Genomic DNA, 19,435 nt, shown 5'->3' on the forward strand with positions numbered 1-19,435 from the left:
TATTTTTAACAGGTGCACAATATATCTGTTAGCATAGTATCTATATGTAGTTCTATGTCAACTTTGCCACTTTTGAACATTTTCCAACCACTTCAAGCCATGTTTTTGCAATGCAAATAGAGCATTCATGCTATTCTACTGTAAACTTGCACACAATGTTCAAGGCCATTCTAATAGATAACCAGCTTATGTGAGAGGCAAATAGAATGGCATGCTATATTCTGTGTAAGCTTTATAAATACTTAACTAACACCTCTTCACTTCTGAGATTGAGCATAGCAGCATTACCAGCAGCAGCACAGCATCACAGACATTGAGAGTGGGATTGGTAGGTGGCAAAAACAGTGCGAAACATTGGACTAATCAAAATAGAGGCATATAAGAGCTGTTGCTAGCCTATTTACTGCATAATAAGCAGCCCTCCTATAGAATGACCTTGCCAGTTATTGCTATTGGTGTTCGGAAACAGCACTAAGAAAAACTGAACCTTTATGTTCAAATATGAAGGGCAAAATGTGTGTACAGCATGGGGTTGGGGATGGTGGAATTTTAAAAATCTATTTGAGAGATGTAGGCATCACTGGCTCGGCCAACATTTATTACCCACCCCTAATTGCTCTTGGGAAGGTTGTGGTGAGCAGCCTTCTCGAACCGTTGCAGTCTGTGTGCTGTAGGTACACCCACAGTGCTGGTAGGAAGGGAGTTCTAGGATTTTGACCCAGAGGCAGTGAAGGAATGGCGATTTAGTTTTGAGTCAGGATGTTGAGTGGCTTGGAAGGGAACTCGCATGCAGTGGTGTTCCCTTGCATCTGCTGCCCTTGTCCTTCAAGAGCTCTGCCACTCCAGAACTTGATGACCAAGGAAGGTGTGTTCGTAATGCAGCCAAACAGGTTGAATATCAACTTGTAAATACTTCTAACATGGCAGGTGGTAAGAGGGCAATTCCAATTAGCCATATGTTGGAAAGAAATTGGAACATCTAACATCATTGTTAGCCACAGCAACTCGGAACCCTTTGGTTGGGGTGTGGGGTGTGGTGCAGGGGGTGGTGTAGGCAGTTTGCTGGGCAGCTGGTGTGGATCAGATTGGTGCCAACAAGAGTTTGATCCCTGTTCAGTCTGGGGTGGATTCAGGACTTGCCTCCTTGTCCTACCCATGGTGCTGTGGGGAAGACCTGCCTTCAGGTAGAGAACTCAAGAAGAGGAAATCTGAAGCTGTACAGAGGGATACAGTAGTAGGGCACTCAAAGCACATTTGGAATGTTTTTTTAAAAATAAATATTGAATAATATGTTTTTGACATTGGAGACAAGAATGTTTCACCCACTGCATTGATATATTTAACACCGTTTTAATAATGCAGGATATACACATTGCAGCTAAAAACCTTAGTTTTTATCCAGATCTCTTCATATTCAATTGCATTGTTCCACACAACAGAGATGAAATGATTAATAGTGACATTCCTGTGCTACCTTTCACAATAGTTTATGTACAGTAGTTTATTCCTCATCCAAGACACTGTCTCTATGAGATCAGCACTTTGGCAGATTCTTACCTGAAGTGTTGAAATTATTTAAGAATTTCAGATTCACATAATTTAAAAATAAACTTTTATCATGAGATCTGTCATTTTGAACGTAACAACATTTCTGAAGAAATGAAATGTATTCATCCTCCTGACTATGTGAAACCAGAATAACCCAGCTTCAAATCTATTAGACTGCTACAGTTTTGTCAACTTCAGCGTAGTGGATTTGTACAGAAAATGGTCACATTATTGGGAAACATCTTAACTTTAGAACATAAAGCTCCTTCAGCTCATAGAAGTGGTTTTTCATGGTTTTCCAAAAAAGTTTTGAATTGCTGTTAACATAGCAATAAAAACCATAAAGGCATAAAAAGTGAACTGAAACTATCAGAAACAACTTTCGGGATGGTAGAAAGTTGACATAAATATGTTAAAAGATATTGAGATGGTATAAACCTCCAAGTTATCCTAATGCCAAAGAACTTTATGCACAATAATTATCCCATAAACTGAGGCATGTTTACCATTGGTCATCAGTTATGTCTCCATACAAGAATGCATAGGCTAGAGAAACATTGCATAGTCTATTAAAATATTGTTAGTTTTGCATTGTGAATGATTATGCATGCATAATTAACATTGTTACCAGCAAGGCTTCTGAAATTTGTACTCGGTCATATTCAACCATTGGATTTTTGGGTATTATTTTTCCATAAAGTACAGGTATTCAAAAGCGATGTTCAAGCATCTAATGTATTTTCAAGGTGTAATGTATCAAGTTTCACTTTTTGCACCTCCTGCAAGTTTGTCCTTCCATGGATGCTTCATTCCTCCTTCAATACATTCACTAAAAAGATAAGTTTATAGTTATAATTATTACTTAGCAGTGTATAAAATAGCCTTAATATGAGACCCAATATTCTGTTACGTTTGCTTTTTGTAATTAATTGAAGTTTTCACTTTTAGTAAATTAAATCTATTGGTGAGTGACGCTATATGCATTAATCCTCATAGTTTTGAAAAAATACTGTTTCATAAATTCATATATATGTCTCCTTGACCTGGTGATAACCGATAAGACAAGGACTTAATTCTAAAAATAGTTTTTTTAAAACACAGGCCAAGATTTTTTTTACAGAAAATGCAGAATGATTGAGATTGTGGACATAATGAATGCAGAAACTTCTGAGTAAATCAGGATCTTCACAGTGAACCAAACCTCTAAGGCATGCATATTGAACAATAGAATTCACAAAGTATTTAACATTTGAGTTCATTTAAATTTCTAAGTAGTGAAGTAACAAGTAGTTCAGCAGCGTAGTTTGTAGGTACGTTAGTTCTTTAGTAGTACACATTAAAGTAGTGCACTTCACAGAAAACTCTGGGAAATAAAAATATTGTGGAACATCCTAAAGCTTACGGTGGCTGGGATTGGTATTTGTCAGCAGTGTGAAATAATCCTATAGAAAATATGCAGTCTGTTTTGCTCTACTCCCAATATTCTTCTCTGTTGACTTCAGTGGCAAACAAAATCAAGCATGGTGTAAAATGGGTTAGGTACGGGCCCATTTTGCATTACTGGTGAAGAGCAATTGCACTCCAAGTTTCTGAGCAGTGAGAACAATCTTCCACCTATATGAGTTCTAAAGTTGGCCTTTTATTTCTTTTAACATGTTATTCAATCCAGTGCAGAATACCAGTTGGCGAATCACTACATGTCATGCACACTGTTATGATGATGTATTTTGTTACAACCTGAATCCACACTTTATGGGTCAGCTTCCACACATATGTTGACACTCAGCTTTACCTCTCCATCACCATACTATCATATCATAGAATAATTACAGCACAGAGGGAGGCAATTCGGCCCATCATATCTGTGCCGACTTTCTGCAAGAGTAATTCACCTCATGTCATTCCCCTGCTTTTTTTCACATAACCTTGGAATTTCTTTCCTTTTCAAATAATGATTCAATTTTCTTTGGAAAGCCACACTTGAATCTGCCTCCACCACATGTTCCCTTGATTTGTTCTCAACCTCTCTGGGACCACTTGTCCAACATTAAGTTAAGAATGTGTAAAAACTTCCTCCAGCTAAATAATTGGAAGGCTGAAGGGTATCTATTTTGTTCTTGTTAGTTGCTGTGCCTGAAATATCTCATTCTGTCCTCTCCTCAGCTTCCTAGTTTGTTTGATAGCCTCCTGAGCTCCGAACTATATGGCCAGGATTTTCCAGTTGTTGGGCAGGCTCGGTGGGCAGGCCGGGGAGTGGTTGGGCAGTCGACTGCTGCCCACAATCGGGCCCCGACCATGATTTCATGCTGGCTGGCTAATTAACGACCATCCAGCGTCAATCGTGGGCTGCAGCGCTCAGCATTGCCAGGGTGGGGGTGGGAGGAGTGCGAGTGCTGAAGATCACGCGTGCGCGCAGTAAAAGCTCCCTGAGGCACAGAGCTGCCTCAGGGAGCTGAAGATTTAAAAAATAATAAATAAGGATATTAAAATAATGAAAACATGTCCCCTCTTGTTACTTTGTCACTTGAGCAGGGACATGTTAAATAAGAGTGTTAAAGAATTTTTAAAAATTACTGGTCGAAACCTCATCCCACCTGGGCATGAGGTTTGGCCAAAAATGCAAAGGCCGCTTGTCCTTTTCGCCTGCCTGCCAACTGAACGGTTGGACAGGTAGCTATAAATTCTAGTCAATTAATTGATTAAGGGCCTTAATAGGTCACTTAATTGTCGGCCCGCATGCTGCTGACTCCCGCACGTGCCCGCTGACTGAAATATTGCGTTGAGTGTGCGATGACGTCGGGATGCTTGCCTGATGTCATCGTACGCCATTTTACTCTGGTTTGGGTTGGGAGCGCGCCCACCTGGCAAGCAAAAAATTTTTCCCTATATGCAGAAATTTACCCAAAATTACACTGCCCACATTTTATCCCCTTATGTCTAGAATACATATCGCCCCTGTGTTCATTTGCCTCTACCAGCTTTCCATTCACAAACAAATTGACTTTGCAAACCTAATTTGACTGCAAATTCTCTAAGATCTACTCTACCTTATCTGTGCAGTTCCTTTCCATCCCATATCTCAGCTGAACCATACCCTGTTCTAGAGTCTAGACTACTCATTCCTCCATTCAGCCATCGATAACAGAGTCCTATTTTCAGGAATTCTCTTCTAAATTGTCTGTACCTTGCTTCATCTTTCCTTGTTTCCGATAACCTCTCTAAATCCTACTTCATCTAATTCATATTTGCTTGTGTCTTCTAAACTACTCCCAGCCGTGTTTTTGAAGGGGCCCTTCTATCCACCCATTGTGAAGCACTGTAGGATACTTTCTTATCTTAAATGATTGGTGTGGTTATAGATGTTGTGGAAAGTGTTTCTTAGCATTTCCACCTTTCCAACCATTGTTATGTAAAGCAGATTTTGGATAACTTGACTGAACTGCCTTACCTTGTTTTCTGTGTTCAACTGTTAATTTTGGAATGCCATCTAGCAAGAAATATCACCTTCAAAAAAATGCAGTCAGCATGCTGCCGCAACCATGCCCAAACTGGTACGAAATGGACTCATTTAGACTGATTTTTATGTTTGTGTACTGTGTGGATCGGCTGTTTATACATGTGATCTTTTCCTTACTGAACACATTCTTATCAGTGCTTCTGTTTTGTTTGTTTTATTGCAGGAGATGGAAACCCCAAGGAGAGCAGTCCCTTCATTAACAGTACAGAAGTTGAAAAAGGAAAAGAGTATGATGGGAAAAATATGGCTCTTTTTGAGGTACAGTAAGACAATTTACAGCAAATGCCAAAATCCATCCATTTAGCTGAGAGAGTTCTGACACTAATTTAAAGGATTTTAGTGTCTCAGTGTGACAAATTAAGACTCTTAACAAGATGATGTAGTTAGCCATCTGCCACCTTGTTCTCGGCCAACTTGCAGGTACTATTACAATGAGTCATATGTGTCTATGTGTTGGAACAGAATGTGTTCAAAGTTCAAATCCTGTTCCTCTGCAGTCTTTTGCTCAAGATCAAGTTACAACGTTATGCTAGTTGAGTGACTATCGCTCAACAGTTCTAATGATTGGTTTATCATTTGCTGATCAGCTGCAAATATTGTACAGGTATCCATTGCACCCGTTAAGTATCCTATAATGTTTTATGAAGAGTAATGCCTTTGCATTTCGATCTCAGTCCCTTCTTGTAATTCTTAGTCCAAAACTTTTTGCCAGCTAGTGCCTGATTCATTTAGATTCCCTGGATTTGGGGTAGGTTCCATTAGATTGGAAAATCGTGAATGTAACTGCTTTATTCAAAAAAGGATGGAGACAGAAAACAGGAAACTACAAGTCATTTAGTTTAACATATGTCATAGGGAAAATGTTAGAAGCTATTAGTAAAAGCCTTATAGCAAGGCACTTAGAAAAAAAATCAAAGTAACCAGGCAGAGTCAACATTGTTTTGTAAAAGTGAAATCATGTTTAACCAATTTATTGGAGTTCTTTGAATGAGTCGCATGTGCTGTGAATAAAGGGGAACAGGGGCAGGTGTACTGTACTTAGATTTCCAGAAGGCATTTGATAAGATGCCACATAAAAATCATTGTGGAAAATAAGAGCTCATGGTGTAGAGGAAACAAACTGGCATGGACAAAAGATTGGCTAGTTAACAAGAAACAGACAGTAGGCATAAATGGGCCATTTTCTGGTTGGCATGATGTAACAAGTGGTGTGCGACAGGGACCTGCGCTAGAGCCTCAACTTTTTACAATCTATATTAATGACTTGGATGAAGGGACTTGAAGATATGGCTGCTAAATTTGTTGATGACACAAAGATAGGTAGGAAAGTAAGTCGTGAAGAGGACATAAGGACACTACAAAGGGGTGTATGTAGGCTAAGTGAGTGAACAAAGATCTGGCAAATGGAATATAATGTGGGAAAATGTGAAATTGTCCATTTTGGCAGGAAAAATAAAAAAGAAGCATATTATCTAAATGGTGAGAGATTGCAGAATTCCTGAGATGCAGAGGGATCTGGCTGCACGAATCACAAAATGCTAGAATGCAGATACAGCAAATAATTAGGAAAGCTTATAGAATGTTATTATTTATTGCGAGGGGAATTGAATACAAAAGGTTCAGTTATATAGGGCATTGGTGATACCACATCTGGAGTATTTTGCACAGTATTGGTCTCCTTATTTGAGAAAGGAAGTAAATGCGTTGGAAGCAGTTCAGAGAAGGGTTACTGGACTAATACCTGGGAAAGGGTGGGTTGTGTGATGAGGAAAGGTTAGAAAGACTAGCCTTGTATCCACTGGAGTTTAGAAGAATAAAAGATGACTTGATTGAAACATATAAGATCCTGTGGGGTCTTAACAGGATGGATGTGGAGAGGATGCTTCCTCTTGTGGGAGCATCTAGAACCAGGAGGTCACTGTTTCAAAATAAGGTGTTGCTTATGTAAGACAGAGATGAGGAAAACCTTTTTCTTTCAGAGCGTTGTGAGTCTTTAGAACTTTCTTCCTCAAAAGGCGGCGGAAGCAGAGTCCTTGAATAATTTTAAGGTTGATAGATTCTTGATAAGCAAGGGGGGTGAAAAGTTATCCGGGGTAGGTGGGAATATGGAGTTCAGGTTACAATCAGTTCAGCTATGAAAAGTGGAGCAGGCTCAAGGGGCTGATTGACCTAACCCTGCTCCTAATTCACGTGTTTGTTCATATGTTCGTATTCTGTGCAAACTGATAATTACCTGCCCACCACTGAAATATTTTCTCTAGTATATTAGAACACAGTTAGTCTGTTCTTTTGCCTTATCTAAATAGTAGCATGGATATGTTGCGTCTGACCTTGCTAGAAAAATAATGGCGTGTTAACAACGCACCCCATTAGTAATATGCAAATCAATTGACAAGTGCATGAGATTCTTGAGATAAGGCATGAGGTGTGAATCTCCAGAACTTGCTGGTTGATTTATGCTGCTCCACCATTAGTTCTACACAAGCAGTGGGATGCTGCAGATTAGCAAGACCCAGCCCTATGGCCCAGAATTTGCTGGAATGAGGCATCTCATGGCATGCCTGGATAGTTAAACTTTTTCTTGCACTCTTCAATTCAAAATACTTTTTTACTTTTTAGTTTGGTGCAAATGTGAGCTGAGAAGGGCATAATGAGGGCCACAGGATAACTCAGATCCTGGGAATGCCAATATCATCAATGCATCCAATGAGAATTAAGGATGAATAAATAAACAGAGGTGGGGGGGCGGTGTACTGAGAAGAGGGGTGAATTAGAGTGGGTGAATTCAAAGTCAATCAGGTCAGAAAGAGAAATAAGAAAGTGAAAAGAAAATTGAATTGAGAGAGAAAAAAGTGACAGAAAGGAAAAGTAAGAAAAAAGAATTGACTTTTATAAAATCTCCAACAGCAGTTGCCTGAAAGAAAGAGGCTCCACACTTTAATTTTCCCTTTCCTGGATCATAGAGTTTGATTGCAATTATTATCACTTTGTTAAAAGGGTATTTGAGTTAGTAATCACTAGGCAACATACTCTGATAAGTTTATTGGGCAATTAATGTGCAAATGTAGCTACTTCACGAAACTCACGGGAAGGTTAAGGGTGAGGTAATGGTCAGAATTTTATGTTCCTCTACTGGCAAGTGTGTAGGCAGGCGTGGCTGTAAAATTTTTTGGATGGCTTTCCCACAGGGCTCTTGCCTGCCCCAACCTCTCTGCATTTTTACACTGGGATGGGTGAGGCCTGGAATGCTCCCCCAACACCCTGCACCCCATCTCTTGCCCCAGTTGTGGCCCTTAAGTAGTCAATTAATGACTATTTAAGAGCCATTTCCCACCCAGCATCAATTTTCAGGCTGGCAGGAGTGGGTTAGAGGCAGGGAAACCAGAAAAGTGAACCTGCTCAGGCCTCGAGCGGGGATCGGATGTTAAAGTATGTTTCTCATTCACTGAGTAAAGGAGGAATCTGGACCCAGTCCTTCTTTAACATAGATTTATTCCAAAAACGCAGATAACATAGGCACAGAAACCCTTTTCCTTATCCCCACACAGATGGAAACGGTTCTTATATATAGTTAAGAATAATACCATAACCTTTCCCCAGTTAGCAACAGCTACTGACTTACAACTAGAGCATGCACTTCATTGTGACAGTATTGCAACATTAACAGAGTAGTGGGGAGGCGCCTCATCAAAGGCCTCCTTTTAACATCGGGTGTGCACCACAAAGGTCTGGCCCTGTGGGTCCTACCTTACCCCCCATTCCACCCCCCAAGCCTCTCCACCAACATGCATACCCACCTCTGCCTACCAACCCTCCACCCTGGCCACACCTCCCCTCCCCATCCTGTACTGTCTAAACTGAATTTTGGAACTGTTCACACTGCTACAAGTAGCCTTTTATCATTTAGAATTTCTGAAGTAACACCATAGGAATTGGAACAGGAGGAGCCTGTTTCATCATTCAGCAAGATCACTGTGGATCGGTACCTTAACTGCATGTAACCATTTTGGTTCCACATCTCTTAATACCCTTACCTAACAAAAATCTATCACCATCAATTGTGAAATTTTCAATTGACCTTGCCTCCGCAGCTTTTTAAGAAGATAATTCCAATTTTTCACTGCACTTTGTGAGAGGAAGTGCTTTCTGATGTCATACCCTGAATGTTTAAGATCATGAAACAATATGATATTGGAAATAGAGAGAAACAATTTCATCTGGTGGGGTAATTCACAACAAGGGGACATAATATTAAGATTAGAGCTGGGCAATTCTCTTTTTTGTGACCCCTTGTGGATTCGCCACTAGAGGAAACAATTTCTCTCTAACTACCATGCCAAATCTTTTAATGACTGTGAACATCTCAATTAAGTCATCTTTCAATCTTCTGTTTTCACTTAAATAAAATTCTAATCTATGCAATATGGTTCCACTGTATCTTTATCCTGTATTTCACATTTCCTCAGGCTGAATGGTTCCATGACCACTGGTTGCTCTCCAGTACCTTGATAACTGATTGTTTTTCAATGTGTGAGTGCTAACAGGTTGTTCAACCTTGGAGTATAATGGGTGAACCTGATGCTATGCTTACCCAAGTGTATATTTATTAGCAAGGCCAACTAGCCAACAATTAGAAATATACTCACTGGCTGATTCCTCTCTTCCTAGTCTGAGGATGCTAAGGTTAGTTTGCAGAACACTGTATTCCCATAGCAGAGGGAAATGAATTCAACACAGACTAGTCTTCATAGCTGGAATGTTACTGGCCTGTTTTCTTCAGTACTACACTATGGAATGCATCAACCCACTGTGTCTTCAGTAGAAAGCTCTTTTTCAGGCTTTTCAATTGAATTCATTCTCACATTATCCCATTTGTACCATTTCTTGTCCTTATTGTTTTGAAGAGTAAGTTAAAAAAGTAAGTTTCACTTTAAAATTGTTCTGCTTTATTTAGATTTTCTCCTATTTTTCCCTTCTCTTCCCCTTATCATCATGGTATTTGCCTCTTTGTATTTTTTCTAGCCAAAGAAGTGATTAAAACAGTGGCAATACCTGTCTAAATCTCCAAGTTCTGGAGCAGCGTGTTAGGTATCTATCATAATATGTGAATGCATAGGGCAGCTCTCTGCATTCCCAGAGGAGTGTGTGGCTACTGTGCCAAAAGGAAACAAACATATCTTGAAACTAGCAGAACAGGTGCCAAATACTCAGAGATCTTCCAAAATTGACATTCTATTGAAATCCATAGCTTAAACATAGAGCAATATTTGGAAGATGGACTGATAGTTTGTAATCTCAGTGGGGCTCTCTGCTTTCATCACTTGCCCCACCTCACCCGAAGCCCAAAAAACAATTAGACCCAGCACATTTGTCAGCAGCTGACAGTCCCAGAGCCAGCTGGTTTTGGAACTAAAATCTAAAAGCACAGTCATGGATAATATCAGCAGGTTTAAACACACAACATTCATTAGACACCTGTATTTATTGGTTCCCAGTCTACTAATGCCTCAAATTAAAACATTCTCATTCTTGTGTTCAAGTCCCTTCATAGTCTTGGGCTTCTCATTCTCTACTCTTCTCCCACCCTATAGCCCTCTGAGGACTTTGTGTTCCTCCATCTCTTGCCTCTTGTGCAAACTCGCCAATGGGGGCCATGCATTCAGTGACATAGACCCTAAGCTCTGGAATTTCCTCCTTAAATCTCTTCACCTCTCTTCCTCACTCTTGTCATTTAAGATCCTCCTCAAATCCTACTTTTTTGACCAGTCATCCAGTCATCTCTTCAAATATCTCTTTCTTTGGCTTGATGTGCAATTCATGTTTGACCCTACTCTTGTGAAATGCCTCTGGGATGTTTTCCTGTGTTAAAGGCAAAAAATGCAATTTGTTCTTGCTATGAGTCTCTCTAAACTAAGGTTATTCTGAACAGTTTTGAAACATAGTCCCCTGAACTTGCACAAATCACAATGCAAGAATCTGCTTGCTGGTGACCTCCATGGTTCATTCTGCCACAGTATGGAGAGGTAGTGGGATCCAACACCAATAATCTACCACACATGGGTTAGAAACTCTGGTGTGTGTTGCTGTTGTGGGGGTTGGGCAGTGTTTGGCCAGGTCTCCCATCTTCCCCAGGAATAAATTTCTGCCCCCTCAGCCCTCTTAACAAAGATGACTGATAATTTATTTCTAATTTACCAGTATCCCCGCTGTCCATGCTGCTTCCCTGGACAAGACAACCACCACCACCCCCATCCCTACTCACACGTGCGTGCACAAACACACACACACGCACACAGTGTAAAAACAGATAACAAGAGTTTATACCGGTGCTTAAAAAGGAAAAAAGTAAGTAAAGTGGGTGTTGGTCCTCTAGAGAGTGACAGTGGGGAGTTAATAGTAGATAATAAGGAAATGGTGGAAGAAATGAACAAATATCTTGCTTCTGTGTTCACTATAGAGGATACAAAAAACATTCCAGTAATAGCTGCAAATCAGGAGGTGAACAGGAGAAAGGAACTTGGTGAAATTGAAATCACTAGGGAAATGGTACTGACCAAATTGATGGAGCTGCAGGTTGGCACATCCTGGGTTCTGATGGATTCCATCCTAGGGTCTTAAAAGAGGTGGCTAATGAGATAGTCGATGCACTGGTGTTAATTTTCTAAAATTCACTAGATTCTGAAAAGGTTCGATCAGATTGGAAAGTAGCAAATATAACCCCTATATTCAAGAAGGGAGGGAGGCAGAAAACAGGAAACTGTGGGCCAATTAGCTTGATGCCTGTCATGGGGAAGGTGTTAGAATCGATCATTAAGGAGGTTATAGCTGGGCACTTAAAAGAGCTCAATGCAATTCGGAAGAGTCAGCATGGTTTTGTGAAAGAAAAATCATGTTTACCTAATTTATTAGTGTTTTTTGAAGGAGTAACATGTGCAATGGATAAAGGGTAGCCTGTACACATACTGTACTTGGATTTCCAAAAGATATTTGATAAAGTGTCACATCAAAGATTATTACAGAAAATAAAGGTGCATGGTGTAGTGGGTAACATATTAGCATGGACAGAAGTATGTTGTGAAGAGGACTTAAGGAGGTTGTAGATGGATATAGATCGGTTGAGTGAGTAGGCAAAAATCTGGCAAATGGAGTTTAATGTGGGAAAATGTGAAGTTGTTCACTTTGGCAGGAAGAACAAAAAAGCTTTGTACTACTTAAATGGAAAACGGCTGCATAATTCTGAGATGCAGAAGGATCTAGTTGTTCTAGTACAGGAGCCACAAAAAGTTAGTGTGCAGCTACAACAAGTAATTAAGAATGCTAATGGAATGCTATCCTTTATTATGAGAGGGATTGCACATAAAAGTAAGGACATTATGCTTCAGTTATACATGACATTGGTGAGACCACACCTCAAATACTGTGTGCAGTTTTGGTCTCCTTATTTAAGGAAGGATGTAAATGCATCGGAGGTGGTTCAAAAGAGGTTTACTAGACTGATACCTGGAATGAGTGGGTTGTCTTATGAGGAAAGGTTGGACAGACTGGACTTGTTTCCACTGGAGTTTAGAAGAGTGAGGGGTGATTTGATTGAAGTATACAGATCCTGAACGGCCTTGACAAGGTGAACGTCGAAAGGATGTTTCCTCTTGTAGGTGAGTCCAGAACTAGGGGGGGCATTGTTTTAAAATTAGGGGTCACCCTTTTAGGACAGAGAGGAGGAGAATTTTATCTCTCAAAGTGTTGTGTGACTTTGAAACTCTCTACCTCAGGGGCATTGAATATTTTTAAGGCAGAGGTAGGTAGATTCTTGTTAGGCAAGGGAATCAAAGGTTATCAGGGTTAGATGGGAATGTGGAAATTGAAACACAAGAAGATCAGTCATGATCTTGTTGAATGGCAGAGCAGGCTCGAGGGGCTGAATGGTCTACCTCTGTTCCTATTTCGTATGTTCTTATCCCTAAGTAGGAGGCAGCAGCCCAGCAGGGAGCCAGTCACAGAGCTTGGTCCATTTAGCATCAGTGAATCAAAGGGCAATGGTTCATGCAGCTGATGTAATGATGATTTAAGATCATATGATTAAGTAACAGAGATCCGGAGGAAGGAGAGGTTCTAACCTCATGCAGAGGTCCCAAGATGTATATAGCAGTTGTAAATAAAGATAAATGATTTTAATAAACTACAGTCTTGAAAGCTTACAGTGGGAGAATAGACAAGCCCGAAGAACTCCATCTAGACAGCGAACATACAACGAAACATGGTGGCAGCGGACAGCAAGCAAAAGACCCAGAAAAAACTCCAAGAAGTAGCTACAGACCTGGCAAGTCAGGAAGCCCTTAAAAAAAAATGAAAGGAACAGATTCACAACTCACCAAAAAGACAGAGCATTGCTGGTACAGCAGATGCAAGCTGAGACACAGACACAAAGTCCAGACAGCAGTGAGCACAGACCAGAATCAACAAGCAGCACCAGTGAAACAGCAACAATTCCAGGACTTGGTACAAGCATGGAATCCACACTACACTCCCAGAACCGGAATGCTGAAGGATTGCAATAGGCTCAGCACTGGGACAACTGGAGAAAATGGTTTTCCAGATATAGAATTGCTTCTGGTTTGCACAAAAAAGAACAAAAGGCTCAGATTAGTACATTACTCTATGCAGTTGGAGCAATTGCTGACAATGTAATAGTGAGACGGGGAATCGATGAGGCTTCAATTTCTTATGAAGAAGTCCTGCAAGCATTTGATTTATATTTAAGCGTTTGAAAAAATTTAATTGTAGAAAGGGCAAAAGTTAACAAGCGAAACCAAAGGCCAGGTGAAAGCATGGATTTGTTCATCAATGATCGATACAGGTTGGCAGAAAATTGTGACTAGGGAATATTGATGGATGAATTGATTTGTGATTGGATAGGTGAAGCTCTATCAGGTCTCTTGCCGGCAGGAGATGATTTAACTCTAGTCAAGGCAATACAAATCGTGACACAAACTGAGCTTAGAAACCAAAATGGAGTGAGTGTTTGTTCACAGAAAAGGTGAGGTCCCATGGAAAAGAATGATTGAGGCTATTCAGTATGTGGGCCATAAGAGGGAAAGTGCACCAAAGTAGAAGCCTGTGAAAATGGGGAAAAGAGCACCAACTATCATCTTGAAGTGCTCTTGGTGTGGCAGGACAAACCTGCACAAGTGGGAAGAATGCTCTGCAGAAGGAGCGAGTGTCACAACTCGGAAAAATAGAACATTTTAAAACTGCCTGCTGACCTAAAACACCGACAAACTCCAAGAAGGAAAAAAACATTAAAGCCAAACCACATACAAGAATTGGGAGAACCATGGAGAAAGGAAATAACTGACCTAGGGGAAGTAAATGAAATGGAAGTTAAATACTGGAGTATGAAACTTGAAGCAGATGAACAGCCCACAGTGTTTAAATTAGACACAGAGGCAAGAGTTTCTGTCTTATGCAACAAAGTGAAATGTCTTTGGCACATTACACTACAGCCTTCATCTATCAAGTTACAGGGTCCAGGTGGGACTACATTGAAAGTCATAGGCCATCACATGGCAAAATTGAAGTACAAAGATCGAGAAATCATTGAATCTCTGTATGTCGTCTGGAATCAAGAAGCTTCTTTCCTAAGTGGGAAGGCGTGCTTAAACATGAAGCTAACCGATAACATTGATGAAGTTGCTGGTGAGAATTACAGCAGTGCATTCACGGATGAAGTTCCAAGATTATTTACAGGCTTGGGAAAACTGAAGACTTGAGTGCTGTATCACTCCATGAGCTGATGCTAAACCAATTTGCCTCTTTACACCAAGAAAAGTCCCTCACCCACTCTTGGACAAAGGTGAAGCAAAGACAAGGGTGAAGTTGAGAACATGCTAGAACAATGGGTTATCTCACCAGTAACCATGCCAACAAAAGGGTGTTCCGGAATGGTCATGGTCCCAAAGCCAAACGGCTCAATTAGAATATGCATGGATTTAATTCAACTAAACAAATCAGTGGAACACAAGATCCAGTTGATGCCTTCAGTGGATGAAAGTCTTGCCAAACGAGCAAAGTGTACTCTATGCACAAAATTGGATGAAAACAACAGATTTTGATAGTTGCATTTGGACAAAGAATCCAGATTGCTGACTACTTTTATAAACACCCTTCAGTTATTATTGCTTTGGAATTGTGCCTGTTCCTGATATTTTCCAGAGAACATTGTCTCACACTCTAGAAGGCATGGGAAGAGTAAAAAGCCATATGGATGACATACTTGTACATTTTTCCAGGATAGAAGATCATGACTGTAGAGATAGAGGGATCTTGAAAGTCTTAGAAGATGCAGGTCTGATATTGAATAAAAATGTGAGTTTGCCAAATGTATGATAAATTTCTAGGTCACATTGTACAAGCCTCTGGAATAACAGTTGACTCACAAAAAACAAAGGTAATCAGAGAGTTTCCACAACCCAGGAACATCCCTGAGCTTCAGAGATTCCTCAGGATTGTCAACCAAGTAGGCAAGTTCCTATCAAATTTGGCAGAGGTCAATGAGCCTTTGAGACAGTTGTTAAGACACGGTCAACAGTGGTGCTAGAATGTGGACCAGCAAAATGCTTCTGAGAAAATTGAAAATCTTTTAATTTTCTCTGAAATTTTGGCACATTACAACCCAGAACAACTGACCATAGTAGCAGCAGATGCACTGTCTACTGGCCTGGGTGCAGTATTCTTTCAAGTACAGAGAGGCATTAAACATAGACCAGTTTACTATGCCTCAAAATCACACACGGACACAGAGAAAAGATATGATACAATTGGGAAGAAAGCAATGACCGCAACATGGGTGCCTGGGAAATTCCCGGACCACGTGATGGGATTGTGGCTCAAAATTGAAACAGGCCAGAAGCCACTAGTCACTCTTATGAACATAAAAGAGATTGCAAAGATGCTGCCTAGAATCCAATAGCTCAGATTAAGATTAATGAGATATGATTCCATAACAGAGTATGTTCAAGGGAAGTACCAGACAACAGCAGATACATTATCAAGGATACCAGTCGAAGGAACCATTATAGAAGCTTTGCATTTCATCAAAAAGGTGGAAGCCTTTACATCTCTCATTACGTAATGGTTTTTGCAAAAAGGTTGCAGGAAATAAAACAATTACAGTAGCGAGAATGTATTCATATGAGAAAATACTGTCTGGAAGGATGGTCACACTGTACTCCTAACAATCCAAGATTATGGCAGTACTTCAAAGAGAGATAGCAACTCACATTTATTGATGATCTCCTAGTTTTTAATGACAGTATAGTTCATTCCGAGAACACTCCAGCTTGACATTCTTCAACGTCTTCACCAAGGTCACTTAGGGATAGCAAAATGTTAATCAAGAACCCAGCAATCAGTCTGGTAGCCAGGCATTACTCATTCTATAGAAGAAATGATTTATGATGCCTTACATGCGCATTAAACATCCGAGAGCAAAAAGAGCCATTATCACCTCCTACCTTTCCATCACGGCCATAGAAGCCTAGGAGATGGGTTTATTTGATTTTAAAGGTAAGATATTCCTTATTATCACTGGTTACTACTCAAGGTGGATTGATGTGAAGAGATTGCACAGGATCACAGTGGAATCAATCATTCAATCATGGAATTCTTCACTGTGTTATGATGTGGCAGATGACGTGTGCCTGGCAGATCGAATCCGCAAGAGAAATTTGATCCCGCTATCACAACAGTTTTGCAATTTGTATTCATTTCGAGATGCATACCCTGAATTCAGTAGTATTAAGTCCACAAAGACTTTAGAGATTTTTTAGAAAACTAAATTAAACATTTATTAACAAAAGAAAGGGTTTCAAGCACATACATAGGTCTACAAATTGCTACCATAATAACTCGTAAAACCCCTAATTAATCTGGTTTCCAGTTACACCCAATAGAATTCAAAATGGCTTTTTCCAGCTTCAGTTTCTATAGACCGCAGGCTTCATGCACAAATACTGGAGGCTTTTTGCACTTCTGGGAGATCTTACAATGCCTTCCCTGAAACATAGCCTCTTCTCCTTTTGAACGTAAATCCCATTGTTCCCATATGTCTTTGGAACTTTACCTTCCTCATAATATAAATATTTTCATGGTGCTAATATTATCAGTAACCTTTGAGAAAAATAAACACATTGTTTGGCCTAGCTTTTCTGGCTAGGTGTAACGCCCTACCGTCTCTTTGAAATTCAAACTACCCTGATTTATCTAAAATTGCAAATTCTCCTCACGTCATTCTAAGACTTCAGCCATGTTTATGTATTTATCAATTCAAACCTAGCTTCTTTTGATGAATCAAAGCCCCCAGACCAGCTGTCTCCAATTCAACTAAATCACACACATGCACTCCAAAATTTTGCAAAGGAGTCTAGATTCATTCACATAACCAGCTCACCTCATTACCCTCAGGCAACCGGAGAAACTGAAGGAGATGTACAAACCATCTAAGACATGATGAAGAAGAATAAAAGTCTTAATTTAGGTCTCCTTAGTTACCAAACCACACCACTACAAAATGGATTTTCACCATCAGAGTGGTTAATGGGAAGGAGGTTGAGAACACCACTTCCAACTCTGCAACATAAACTAAAACCTAATATCACCTCAAATGACCACGGGAGGGTAAAAAACATGTGGAAGAAACAAACAGGCTTGTAACTTTAATTTCAGGCACAGAGCATGAGAGTTACCAGTGCTGAAGCCTGGGGAGATAGTATGGGTACGAGACCAACAGAAAGAAGGCATAATAATCAAAAGAGCCCCATAACCGAGATCATACAGGATTAAGGCAGACCAGGGGACTATAAGGAGAAACTGCAGCAGCTTAATATCCTTGGAAAGAAAGCCAGTAGAAACTTAGGCTCACAGCTCAGATCCTGCTGGAGAAAAAGAAGAAACAAGACAAAGCTGTACAGCCACTCAGGGGAAGAACACTCTCACGGACAGGAGATAGAGTGCGGAACGTCCTCAACTTCAGAAAGAGATCAGGGAGATTGGTCAAGGCACCTCAGAGACTGACGCTATGAAGTCTGAAACATTGGGGGAGATGTAGGAGGGTGCATTTAATGGGATAAAAAGTTGGGGGGGGATGTAGAGTTAAGGGTGAACATTAGAAGTACAGGATGCTGATGTAAAGATGAGGAAACACCACATGATTGAATTGTAGAGATCTGGAGGAATGAGAAGCTCTCATGTCATGCAGAGGTTCCAGTGGACAAATGGGGGGTTTTAACAAACTACACTGTCAAGCAGTTTACTTTGGGAAAATAAACAAGCCCCCAAAAATCTCGTCTAGTTTCCAAACACATGACAAAACAGATTCAACCATGATAATTTCAGCCATTGAAAGTCAAGGGGAGATTCTCTCTTGTTGGAAATAGTCATTGCCTGGCACTTGTGTGGCATGGCACAAATTGTGCTTGCCATCTATCAGTCCAACTTGAATGTTGTTCAGGCTTTGCTGCATCTGGACACACTGTTTCAGTATCTGAGGAGTTGTGAATAGTGCTGAACATTGTGCAATCATCAATTAACACCCCCATTTCTGACCTCATGTTGGAGGAAAGGTCATTGATGAAGAAGCTGAAAATGATTGGTCCTTGGACACTACTCTGAGAAACTTGTGCAGCAATGTCCTGGGGCTAGTTCACCTCCAACAACAACAACCAAGTTCCTTAATGCTGGGTATGACTCTAACCAGTGGAGTGGAGAATTTTCTCCATGATTCCTATTGACTTCAATTTTTCCAGGGTTCCTTGATGCCACACTCAGTCAAATGATTGATGTCAAAGGCAATCACTCTCACCTCACCTCTTGAGTTCAGATTTTTTTACCCATGTTTGGACAAATGCTTTAATGAGGTCAGGAGCTAAGTGGCCCTGCTGGAATCCAAACTGAACATCAGTGAGCAGATTATTGGTCAGTAAGTGCCGCTTGATAGCACTGTTGATGACATCTTCCATCACTTTGCTAATGATCAAGAGTAGACTGATGGGGGCTTAATTGGTTGGATTGAAATCCTCTTGATTCTTGTGGACAGAACGTCGCTCAGCAATTTTCCACATTATCAAGTAGCTGCCAGTGTTATAACTGTACTGGACTAGAATGGCTAGGGTACAGCTAATTCTGGAGCACAAGTCTCTAGTACTAGCACTGAGATGTTGTCAGGCTCCATCGCCTTTGCAGTATCCGGTGCGTTCAGCTGTTTCTTGATATCATGTGGAGTGAATTGAATTTTCTGAAGACTGGCATCTATGATGCTGGGAACCTCAGGAGGAGGCTGAGATGGATCATCTACTTGACACTTCTCACTGAAGATGG

The 19,435-nt window shown here is 40.4% G+C and overlaps 1 protein-coding gene across 1 annotated transcript in view; it reads left to right on the forward strand.

Moving 5' to 3' along the window:
• LOC121287539 (solute carrier family 12 member 5-like) overlaps nucleotides 1-19,435 on the forward strand; it is a 426,506-nt gene that overhangs the window by 33,663 nt on the left and 373,408 nt on the right. The window contains exon 2 of the mRNA XM_041205472.1: nucleotides 5,229-5,323. Coding sequence (XP_041061406.1) covers nucleotides 5,229-5,323 — 95 coding nt within the window. The remainder of the gene's footprint in view (nucleotides 1-5,228; nucleotides 5,324-19,435) is intronic.

This window comes from Carcharodon carcharias, chromosome 14, assembly GCF_017639515.1.
Source record: "Carcharodon carcharias isolate sCarCar2 chromosome 14, sCarCar2.pri, whole genome shotgun sequence".
Classification (NCBI taxonomy): Eukaryota; Metazoa; Chordata; class Chondrichthyes; order Lamniformes; family Lamnidae; genus Carcharodon; species Carcharodon carcharias.